This window comes from Oryza glaberrima, chromosome 8 (assembly GCF_000147395.1).
Source record: "Oryza glaberrima chromosome 8, OglaRS2, whole genome shotgun sequence".
In the NCBI taxonomy this organism is placed as follows: domain Eukaryota; kingdom Viridiplantae; phylum Streptophyta; class Magnoliopsida; order Poales; family Poaceae; genus Oryza; species Oryza glaberrima.
In genome coordinates, this window is record NC_068333.1 from 20,308,207 (window position 1) to 20,319,892 (window position 11,686).

Sequence of the window (11,686 nt, forward strand, 5' to 3'; positions counted from 1 at the left end):
ACCCAATTCAGTATTATACCATGGAAAGTAAATGCACTAAGATTCACACTACTATTATACCAAAACAGCAAGACTATTATGAGCATTGAAGAAAAAAGAATCGGCAAAATCTGTGGCCTTGATTTCTTGAAGAGCAAAACTCAAAATTCCAAGCAAAGCACCAGAGCCACCTTGCCACGTGTAACAAAGTTGTGGAGCCATGCTGGCTCTTTTTTTTTGCCACGTCACATGCTGTTCATCTGAGCAAACGTCTCTATATAAATCCGTCCCCTGCCTGCCTTTCTTGCCACCTATCCCAGCGCCTCTTCCAGGCCACAACTTCTCTGGGCTCTGGGCCTCTGGCTGCTCATCAACGGCGGCCGGCGTAGCGAGCGAGCTGAGCTGAACGCTAGAACCGAGCACTAAACATGGCCGCTTCCGTGCAGCCGCGGCAGTTCGGCCACCTCGAGCCGGGCTCCGCGCCGGTGCGCGGCGCCGCCTCCTCGAACGGCGCCAAGGCGTACCCTCCCGCGAACGGTATCCCACGCCGCGCCGACTCGCCGGTGCGCGGGTGCGGCTTCCCTCCGCTCGTCTCGCCACCGCCGCGGAAGCCGCCCAGCGACGGGTCGGACGACGAGGAGGAGGAGCAGGAGGACTGGCGGGAGCTGTACGGCTCGCACCTGCAGCTGGAGGTGGAGCCGCCGGTGCGCGACGCGCGCGACGAGGGCACCGCCGACGCGTGGATCGAGCGCAACCCGTCGCTGATCCGGCTCACCGGGAAGCACCCGCTGAACTGCGAGCCGCCGCTGGCGAGGCTGATGCACCACGGGTTCATCACCCCGGCGGCGCTGCACTACGTGCGCAACCACGGCGCCGTGCCGCGGGGTGACTGGTCGACGTGGACCGTCGAGGTGACGGGGCTCGTCAAGCGGCCCATGCGGCTCACCATGGACGAGCTGGTCAACGGCTTCCCCGCCGTCGAGGTCCCCGTCACGCTGGTCTGCGCGGGCAACCGCCGCAAGGAGCAGAACATGGTGCAGCAGACGGTGGGGTTCAACTGGGGCGCCGCTGGCGTGTCTACGTCGGTGTGGCGCGGCGCCCGCCTCCGCGACGTGCTCCGGCGGTGCGGCATCATGCCCAGCAAGGGCGGCGCGCTCAACGTGTGCTTCGAGGGCGCCGAGGACCTCCCCGGCGGCGGCGGCTCCAAGTACGGCACCAGCATCACACGCCAGTGGGCGCTGGACCCGTCGCGGGACATCATGCTCGCCTACATGCAGAATGGCGAGCCGCTGCTCCCCGACCACGGCTTCCCCGTCCGCGCCATCATCCCCGGCTGCATCGGCGGCCGCATGGTCAAGTGGGTCAAGCGCATCATCGTCACCACCGCCGAGTCCGACAACTACTACCATTACAAGGACAACCGCGTCCTCCCGTCCCATGTCGACGCCGAGCTCGCCAACGCCGATGGTAACGTATTTACCATTTATTCATGCATGTGTAAAACACATTTTACCGTTCATGCGAATATGTATGTACTGAGTTGAGTTCTGACTCAATCGAACAAATGCTCATCAGCGTGGTGGTACAAGCCAGAGTACATCATCAACGAGCTGAACGTGAACTCGGTGATCACGACGCCCGGGCACGACGAGATCCTGCCCATCAACGGCATCACAACGCAGCGCGGCTACACCATGAAGGGATACGCCTACTCCGGTGAGCACGCACTCCTCCATAACTTCTCTCTGAATCGCTCGCCTTAATTTACTCTCGGTCGCAGTGGCTTGTCATTTTGCACCATCCTTTTGTGTTTGACCTTGATTAATTTAACTTGTAGTAAACAATGTTACTTAGGTGGCCTGAAAAATCTCTAGTGCTTTTCGGAAACTTACTCTCAACGTAGTAGTATGCCACTTTGCAAAGTGAATAGTGGTAATCAAATCCAACAAATATCTTCTGAATTTTCTGACAGAATAATACCCCATCAGCATATGGACTACATATCTTAGCTAAAGTACTGGTAATAAAATAACACCTTGGCCACCAGTTAGTCATTTGTCAAAGTTGAACATGCCTTGCAAATACGGCTAGTGGTATCGTAGAGGGTCATTTAATTTGCAAAGAGGACCCCATTCAAAAGAACAGATATTAATTCAGGGACCTGTATTTCAATACATCTCCTTGTGCAGACAATTCTTCAGAAACATATAACAGTTCATTGAATAAAAACCTCTCACTGAAGCTAGCTTGCACTAAACACTTCACAATCGACTGCCGATTATTAAAGCTAAGAAAGTAGAGTGATTTCAGATATCCAATCAGACAGACAAATTAAACCAATTCAAATAGCCAAGTAGGAACCATTCTATGATTATCATTACATTTCACTAGCACTGACCATACATAATATAAAGATAAGCGTAGTGGTGGTAGCAGCAGCTCGGAAACCGGGTGCGTGATACCATTTGAAGTTGGATAGTTTCTGCACTTTTCTGCCAAAGAAAGCGAATAAAGCTGGCGAAGTTGGCACTTCGTGGCCTCCAAAGGGTAGTGAGCCAGTACAGTACTGTGTACTGTATAGTGTCTCAAGAGCCAAATGCACCCACGTTTTTTGTCTGAACCTGTGGCAAGCCAAGGTTGGACCTGGTGCCGGTTAGGCGAAACATAGGACAAAAACCGATCCATTTCGTGGTCAAAAACAGCTGCAATTCGTGTGGCCAATCTCAGCTGCAAGAAAGATTTTTCCTATATCAATATGGAGCAGTACTAGTATATACTTGGTACTAGCTTAAATTTCCGTATATTAACAGAAGGCATGCATTAGTACTTGGGTAGTAATTAGACGCGTGTAAATAGACATTTTGTGTGCAAAAGGGACCTATCATGCATGATGATTGACCTTATGGTCACCAATGATGCTACTATCATCAGTACTCTCATTGGACTAACCTAAAAGTTATTAAGGATAAGTGCGACTAAACACAGTAAGAGAGCCATCATCTGGCATCCAACCTTGTAGTCCTCCGGCGATGTTGGAAGCCAAATTATATTACTCGGCCAATCACTAACAACTTAAGAACAAGTTGGCTTGCTTCGTGTCGGAAGCTGTTGGGATTGTCCCAGCTGGAACCCGGCAGCAACATGGACACTGAATATCCATTCTGGTGGCGAAACGTGTCGAATCTTGCTAACAGTAAATGGTAATTAAGGGGCAGTGAATAGGGAATCACCAAAGTTTGGTGGGGTGGAGTGAGTTATGAGTTTTTGTTTAGGGTAATGCTTAAGAAGATTTATTTTAGATAATGGATAAAAATTTAGCCTCTATATCATCCTTAAAAAAGATATTGAGATATACCGTATTTTTCTAATGTAAAATTTGATACTTTCAAGTATTACATATTTCGAGCTATAAAATTTTTTGGTGCAAAATTTAAGTACCAGAGGTATTTTTTTTAAGTACCGTAAAATTTTCATTGTTTAAAAAAAGAAAATGAAGGGTCTTCAAAAGAGAAATTTAAGGCGCAGTGAATGATGGAGCGATGGGCCTGATGGTGATCTTTGTCTATGTGGTTTGGTAGGCGGCGGCAAGAGGATCACGCGGGTGGAGGTGACGCTGGACGGCGGCGAGACATGGCTGGTGTGCGTGCTGGACCTCCCGGAGAAGGCCACCAAATACGGCAAGCACTGGTGCTGGTGCTTCTGGTCCGTCGAGGTCGAGGTGCTCGACCTCCTCGGCGCCAAGGAGATCGCCGTGCGCGCCTGGGACCAGTCGCACAACACCCAGCCCGAGAAGCTCATCTGGAATCTCATGGTAGGTGCTTCATTCCGTCTCCGGCCAAGGCGACGGCGATGTAGACGACGATGGCAAATTCATTCGATCGGTTGGGTTTTTGCAGGGGATGATGAACAACTGCTGGTTCAAGGTGAAGGTGAACGTGTGCCGGCCGCACAAGGGTGAGATCGGTCTGGTGTTCGAGCACCCGACGCAGCCCGGGAACCAGACCGGCGGGTGGATGGCGAGGCAGAAGCACCTGGAGACGGCGGAGGCGGCCGCGCCGGGGCTGAAGCGGAGCACGTCGACGCCGTTCATGAACACCACCGACGGCAAGCAGTTCACCATGTCCGAGGTGCGCAAGCACTCGTCGCAGGACTCGGCGTGGATCGTCGTCCACGGTCACGTCTACGACTGCACGGCCTTCCTCAAGGACCACCCTGGCGGCGCCGACAGCATCCTCATCAACGCCGGCACCGACTGCACCGAGGAGTTCGACGCCATCCACTCCGACAAGGCCAAGGCGCTCCTCGACACCTACCGCATCGGCGAGCTCATCACCACCGGCGCCGGGTACAGCTCCGACAACTCCGTCCACGGCGCGTCCAACCTCTCCCAGCTCGCCCCCATCCGCGAGGCCATCAAGGCGCCGGCGCCCGTCGCGCTCTCCAGCCCGCGCGACAAGGTCCCCTGCCAACTCGTCGACAAGAAGGAGCTCTCCCGCGACGTCCGCCTCTTCCGCTTCGCGCTGCCGTCCTCCGACCAGGTGCTCGGCCTCCCCGTCGGCAAGCACATCTTCGTGTGCGCCAGCATCGAAGGGAAGCTGTGCATGCGGGCGTACACGCCGACGAGCATGGTCGACGAGGTCGGCCACTTCGACCTCCTCATCAAGGTGTACTTCAAGAACGAGCACCCCAAGTTCCCCGATGGCGGGCTCATGACGCAGTACCTGGACTCGCTCCCCGTGGGCGCCTACATCGACGTCAAGGGGCCACTCGGCCACGTCGAGTACACCGGCCGCGGCGAGTTCGTCATCAACGGCAAGCCGCGGAACGCGCGGCGGCTGGCGATGATCGCCGGCGGGAGCGGGATCACGCCCATGTACCAGGTCATCCAGTCGGTGCTGCGCGACCAGCCGGAGGACACGACGGAGATGCACCTGGTGTACGCGAACCGGACGGAGGACGACATCCTCCTCCGCGACGAGCTCGACCGGTGGGCGGCGGAGTACCCGGACAGGCTCAAGGTGTGGTACGTCATCGACCAGGTGAAGCGGCCGGAGGAAGGGTGGAAGTACAGCGTCGGGTTCGTCACGGAGGAGGTGCTGCGGGAGCACGTGCCGGAGGGCGGCGACGACACGCTCGCGCTCGCCTGCGGGCCGCCGCCGATGATCAAGTTCGCCGTCTCGCCGAACCTGGAGAAGATGAAGTACGACATGGCCAATTCTTTCGTCGTGTTCTAAACTCCTACTACTAAATTATACGCACCGCATTAATTATTTTTGGTATACGTACGACGATGTATATACGTGTCGTGCCAATTAGAAACGAAATGCTGCATGCATGCGTATGCAAGATGAGAGAAAAAAAAAACAATATCTAAGTTGTAGTAGTGTACTCTTGATAATATCCTAGAGTACATACTGCATACATAGGCCATGATTTCCCTTTCTAAGAGGCTAGCGGTTGATTCCTTCCTGTATACTAGTAGCTTGTAATTACCAATAACTGTATTGTTGTTAGCCATGGGAGGTAAAGATCTGGCTATGTATATTGTTCATTGTTTGAAGAAAGAGAAATGAAATGAATACTTTAAATTGACGATAGAAAGTTGCTGTTCCGACTCCTGATACCGTTATTTGTTTCTTACTCTATCGTTCCAATTTAGTTTTTGAGAAGAAAAATGGTAACAGCAATGGTCGTCTTAGCATTTTTCCAATAGTTTTCCTCCCCAAAGCTATCTAAATTCTAAAGATAGGAGTGATGGGAAATGCTCTCATGCTTGTTTCTTACTCTCATGTGGAAAATTTGGAAAGAGAGTAACCAAATGACCTTCGAGCATAGTGAGACGACCTCGGTACCTGATCTCTTTGCAAAGACAAATGAAGATGCGATGACGTGAATACCCGGTAGGACGAACTTGTTCTCTCTTTTTTCTCTTTTGTGCACTTGGGAATGTAATTTTCTATCACTATGTTCAGTATAAAATATGCACAGTTAGTGCTTTTTTTAAAAAAAAACTAGTATATAAGATGCTTAAAACTTAAAGGAATAAGTTCACTTTAGGTCCCTTAATTTGTCACCTAGTTTGAAATTCACCTTGAACCACAGAACCGGATACAACACATCCCCTAACTAACAAAACCATGGAAACGAGGTTCCTCATCAGTATTATTCCCGGTTTTGGCTGACGTGACTCCTTTGACTAGATTTTTGTCCCACGTATCATTGACGTGGCGATTCGATCCAGGAAAATAATAGAATCCGTGGGACCCACGTGTCAGTTTCACACACAAAATAATAAAAAAATATTGGGGCCCATGTGGCCCCACATATCATCCTTACTACTCGTGTTTTTAATAATTTCATTAATTTGTCAATAGACCATGCCATTATCATCTATCCCCTCTCTCTCTCACCGTCAGCGGAGTGGGATGGGCGGCGGCCAGAGCGGTCAGCGGCAAAAGGGCACCAAGGGTCGGGAGCCCAGGAGCCACTCTCCTCCTCCTCCTCCTTGTCGGCTGTGGGTAGGGAGATGTCCGTGGTGACCTTGGCGGGGAGCTGCTCTCGCTGATGGTGGAGATGTCGGCGGCGGCCTCGGTGCGGAGCTGCTCTCGTTGACGGTGGCCATGGGACAGGGAGATGTCAGCAGCGGAGCTGATCTCGCTGACGGTGGCCACGAGCGAGAAGATGTCAGCGTCGGCCTCAGTGAGGAGGTGCTCTCACTGACGGTGGCCGCGGGACAGGGAGATATCAGCGGCGGCCTCGAGTTGCTCTCGATGACGGTGGCCACGAGCAGGGAGATGTCGGCAGCTGCCTCCCCTGCGGCCGGCTCAGCTTCTTCGCCACCGGATTCTTCCAGGATGGCGATGGATGACTCCGCGGAAGGGTTCGTTGCCTCCTCCGCCTCGGCGTGGGGGGTAGGGGGGCACCCGCCAGGGTTTTCTCCTCCTCCGGGTCTTTCCCCCCTCTTCTCTCTCTTCCGCCGCTACCACTGAACCTTAGCCGCTCTAGCCTCTGGTGACGATGGCGGTGGCGGCGACAGCGACCGGTTTGGGGAAGGAGGGACACCTTCGCGGCGTCGGGTCCGCCACCACGTGCGTTCGCGGAGGAGGCGATGATGGAGATGAGGAGCACACCGGTCACGGAGGTTGGCGCGAGGATGGAGATGCGCCGCGTGTCGCTCCTCTCCTGTCACCCGCCAGCCGCCGCATGCCGCTCCTCTCCCGCCGCCTGCTGCACGCCGCTCTACTCTTGCCGGTGTGGTTGAAGAAGGAGAGTGAGGTAGAGAGGGGTCAGGTTGAAGAAGTGGGACTCACTAACATGTGAGTCCCATTATTTTTTATTTTTGATTGACATGTGGGTCCTGTATATTTTGTTTTACTTTTTTTATTTTCATTTTTTTTGCTTTTAGTTTTTTGTGGATTGAATTGTCACGTAAGCGCCACGTCAATGACACGTGGGACGAAGACCTAGTCAAATGAGCAACGTAGGCGCCATATTTGCCAAAACTGGGGATAATACTATCGAGGGATCTTGTTTGCACTGGTTTTATAAGTTAGGGTCCGGTTGTATTTGGTTTTTGGGTTCAAGGATGAAAATCCAATTGGGCGACAAATTGAGGAATCTAAAACGTGAACTTTTTCTAAACTTACAAGCCGCTCGTGCAGCCCATACATTACCGGCCCAATGGGCCATGCGCACTTTCCGCTCGGTCAAAGCCCTCAAACCCACGCCTTCCAAAAATTTGTCCCCATCATTCTCCCCTTCCGCTCTCTAATTTCAAAATCTCAATTCTCCAAACCCCAACCCCAACCCCAACCCCAACCCCAAATCCCCCAACTCCGGCACCGGAAATGCGGCGCGGCGGCGGCGGAGGGGGCAGGCGCCTCCCGAAGTCCTCCCTGGCGCCCTCGGCGGCGTCGGATCGCACCCCGCTGCTGGATCCCCACGTCCTCCACCCGCGCAACCTCGACTTCGCCTTCTCCCGCCGCGACTCCGACGCCGCCAGCCTCTGCAGCAGCCGGCCGTCCTCCATCGGCACGGGCCCTTCGTTCGCCGCCCCCGTCACCAACTTCTCCGACAGGGCCTCCCAGGCGGCCGCCCTCCGCGTCGTCAACGCCTACCTCGCCCCCGCCGTCAGCCTCCGCCCGCCTCTCCCCTCCGCCAAGGACATCGTCGCCGCCTTCCGCCACCTCTTCGAGTGCCTCGACTTCCCCCTCCACGGCGCGTTCGAGGACGACCTCCTCTTCGTCCTCCGCGTCCTCCGCTGCCCCTTCAAGCTCACCCGCTCCGCCCTCAAGGCCCCCGGCACCCCGCACTCCTGGCCGCCGCTCCTCTCCGTCCTCTACTGGCTCACCCTCCTCGTCAACTCCAGTGAGAGCGGCGCCGGCGGCGACGACTCTCCTGCCGCCTCAAATGACCTCATGCTCTACATTACCAACAGCTACTCGCTGTTCATCTCTGGGGACGATGATTCGGTCGCGTCTCTCGACGAGGAGTACTCCTCCAAAGCCCGTGCACACGCGCAGGCAGCCGTCGAGGCCTCACAGGCGCTGGAGAAGGAGGCACTGGATCTGGAGTCCAAGAGGACTAAGCTCACCTCAGGACCCTCGCGGCTGGAGGCACTGCAGGCAGAGAAGGAGGCCCTCACTGCCGACGTGGAGAAATTTGAAGCGGTTGTGAAGAGTTGGACAGTGAAGATACAGGAGAAGGAAGAGTCATCTGTACATTTGGAGAAGGAATTGGAGGCCAAGCTGATGGATCAACAGCGGATAGCAGCTGAAAACGAGGAGCTGATGAAGAAGGTGGACGCACAGGTTGTGAATGTGAGAGATGTCGATCGGATGCAGAGGGAGATCCAGTCAGTGGAGCGTGACAATGTCAAGTTGGAGAATGGGAATGCGACATTGGAGGAGAAGGGTTGGGAGCTCGAAGCTGCGGTGGTTGGGAAGCTTGAGGAGATTGAGGGACTTGTGGAGCAGTGCAACCAGGCCCTCAGAAAGTAAGGATGCCCTGCAACAACTTTGAATTTCCTGGTTCATCATATCTGTTCATGTTTGTTGGAACCAATTAACCTGCTGTAGTTAAGCAATGTGAAACTATCAATGCTAACCGTACCATTTGTTTTATATGTAGAAGTATACTTGATGACATATCTATGTATTCTAGTGGTAAAATACAAAATAAAACACATTAAGTTTGCTGTCAAAGTATGACTTAATTAACACATATACTCGCTTCACCCTAAAAAGCACCAATGGCACCTTCCTGCTTGTAGCGACATAAGCATTTTTGAGCCCACCTCCTAGGTTGCTGACATATCAAGATGTGCAATTGCATGCGATGACTTAATATGCATGGCTGGCATCATTTTGCGATATTGAAATAATATGGAATCAGGTAGAATCTATGTGCTAATTCTGTGATATTTGACTGGGAAACTTGTATATCGGGTGGTTAGAATTACATGATCACTTGTAATGCTCCACTACCCAGCTATTGCATTGTATTTTTAGAGGGAAAAAGTGAAGAAAAAAAACACTATTGGTGCATAGTTGTATAAAGTGTTAGGTTATTTTATATGTCCCTGACATTACATGTGAACGCCCAGCTAGTAGGTGAAAGCACTAATGCAAAATTAAGATCAATTATCCTTTTTATTTTGATTCTGTTTGTAGTATTATCTAGAAATTATTCTGTTAGCTCAAAGCATCCAACCATATTATGGGTTTGTTGCCTCATCGTCAAATTTTCCTGTGCCATTTTGCAGATTGAAACCTGGTATTGATTTCCAGTACATGCTAAACACAAAAGCGTCCTCCCCGGTTGAACTGCTAGGAACCAGTTACAAAACTATTATGAAACCTGCACTCAATTCTCTTGCTGACGAGGCTAGAAGGATATCCATCTTAAAGCATGATGAATCAGTTGAGCTAGAAAAACAGTCACAACGAAATGCTAAAATTCTGTCTGAGAAAAAGAACCATATTTCATTTTGTCAGACCAAAACTGATGAGGTCAGTCCAGCTTATATTTGCATATCACAACCAAAAATGAAGTCTGCTTTCTTTTATTAACCCTTCTAGACTCATTTATGATTTATCTGTTCAGGAATTGCATTTTCTCTTGTAATTTGCTGTAATGCTGGTATTTGGGTTGTTCTATTGCTCATTTACTGAAACAGACCCACATGAATGGTTTTCATGTGTAAAATGTTACTATTCTGCTATGCCTACTCAATGCATGGATGGGGTGATGTCTGGTTTATGAGAACCTTACACATTTAATTTAATTTTGTTACTTGCTTTTTCATGCAACTGTTCTTATTGGCTCTTTAAGGAAACATTGGATAGTGGATACTTTATAGCAGTCCAACGTACATCTGAGCTAAAAGCACTTGACCGTATGTTTGTTTTCCTGCCTCACTGTATCCAGAGTTGGCTTAACTTGATAATGCTTTCCTTCTGGTCATGTCACATACTTAATTGATAGAAAATTTGTTATCTCAGGTTTCAATCACCTTTATGATGGCATAGAGGCTATAAGAAATATGCGATGCGTTTGTATCCTTTAATGATTTGTTGAAAGCTTCACTTTTCATTCATCTAATGGATTGTTCTGTGATCTGATACGGTTGAACTTATGCCAGGTTCTTATCACAGTGATTCAGAACATACATAATCTAGATGAGCACAGGATTCTGTATTTACCACCCAACTCATCAATGTTGGACTTTCCTGTAGCCTGTAGGATAATCATAATAACTTTCTATCTTATGCCCTTCTAGAAATAGTTGCCTACGAGTGGTGCTGTTCTACATTTTGCTGATTACATTTCATTTTTCCTCAGATGGTTGCTCGATTGGATTCACTGGATGTTGAAATTGGGAATCATGTTTCAAGATGTAAGGCTGATGCTAGACTAATGAAAGATGAGCTGGAGAAAAAGGATCACCACCTGAGTACTGTTGAGAAGGAGTCAGAAGAATTTTTAAAGGTGCGGAATATTACTCATTATATGTTTTCTATTGCTTAAGCGTGTTCCCTTGTCAGCCTTAGCAAAGATGCACCAACAGTCAGATAAGTAATTTGGTTTAACAGATCTCCGAAAAGAAGCTTGAAGATGCAAAAAGGGAAACTGATGAAGAAATTCAGATGTGCGCCAGAGAACTGCTGAAACTTATTGATTCGGTTACAGAGTACAAAGAGTTCATGGAAACATCAATATCTGGGATGAGGAAAGACCTTTATGAAACCGTCGACGACATCTCTTCTTTGGCATCCAAGGCAGCATCTACCCGCCAAACTTCTGCTCAGTTTGTAATGTGATTATGTGAAGAAAGCTCTTCACGGAAGTGTTAGCTCCCAAGTGATCTCTTCCTTCCTACGCCTGAGATATTTATACCTCTTGGAGCTCTTGTACGCATGTGCCATCCTGTTAATATAAACTAGGTGAGTATTCCTTAGATTGCAATGGAAATAGGATATTATTTGCTTTCCAACTCTTGTGCATGTTGATTAAAATAGAAATGTTTTTGTTGGGCCTGCATGCGTGAGGTACTGTTTGCTGTTGAAATCAATCTGGTGTGGTATTCTGGTTTCCAAAATACATACCTACTCCCTCGGTTTCAAATTAGTTGTTGTTTTAGCCTTGTCCTAGGTCAAATATTCCTAATTTTGACAACCAAATTCATATATTTTAACATTATAAGATT

At 50.3% G+C, this 11,686-nt stretch overlaps 2 protein-coding genes across 2 annotated transcripts; both read left to right on the forward strand.

The window, feature by feature from the left end:
• Window positions 1–297: 297 nt before the first annotated feature.
• Window positions 298–5,492, forward strand: LOC127782574 (nitrate reductase [NADH] 1). The gene is made up of 4 exons (XM_052309834.1): window positions 298–1,446; window positions 1,555–1,695; window positions 3,558–3,790; window positions 3,876–5,492. The coding sequence occupies exons 1-4, from the start codon at window positions 408–410 to the stop codon at window positions 5,211–5,213; spliced, it is 2,751 nt and encodes a 916-aa protein (XP_052165794.1). The 5' UTR covers window positions 298–407; the 3' UTR covers window positions 5,214–5,492.
• A 2,288-nt stretch (window positions 5,493–7,780) lies between these two features.
• On the forward strand, window positions 7,781–11,686 carry LOC127782426 (kinetochore protein NDC80 homolog). The gene is made up of 4 exons (XM_052309606.1): window positions 7,781–8,974; window positions 9,743–9,989; window positions 10,822–10,968; window positions 11,073–11,686. Exons 1-4 carry the CDS (start codon window positions 7,827–7,829, stop codon window positions 11,298–11,300), a joined length of 1,770 nt encoding a protein of 589 aa, XP_052165566.1. The 5' UTR covers window positions 7,781–7,826; the 3' UTR covers window positions 11,301–11,686.

Coding starts and splice junctions, on each gene's coding strand:
- LOC127782574 (XM_052309834.1), top strand. CDS start 408: ATGGCCGCTTCCGTGCAGCCGCGGCAGTTCGGCCACCTCGAGCCGGGC. Junction 1,447..1,554: donor CGAGCTCGCCAACGCCGATG/GTAACGTATTTA, acceptor AATGCTCATCAG/CGTGGTGGTACAAGCCAGAG. Junction 1,696..3,557: donor GAAGGGATACGCCTACTCCG/GTGAGCACGCAC, acceptor GTGGTTTGGTAG/GCGGCGGCAAGAGGATCACG.
- LOC127782426 (XM_052309606.1), top strand. CDS start 7,827: ATGCGGCGCGGCGGCGGCGGAGGGGGCAGGCGCCTCCCGAAGTCCTCC. Junction 8,975..9,742: donor TGCAACCAGGCCCTCAGAAA/GTAAGGATGCCC, acceptor GCCATTTTGCAG/ATTGAAACCTGGTATTGATT. Junction 10,969..11,072: donor AGTCAGAAGAATTTTTAAAG/GTGCGGAATATT, acceptor TTGGTTTAACAG/ATCTCCGAAAAGAAGCTTGA.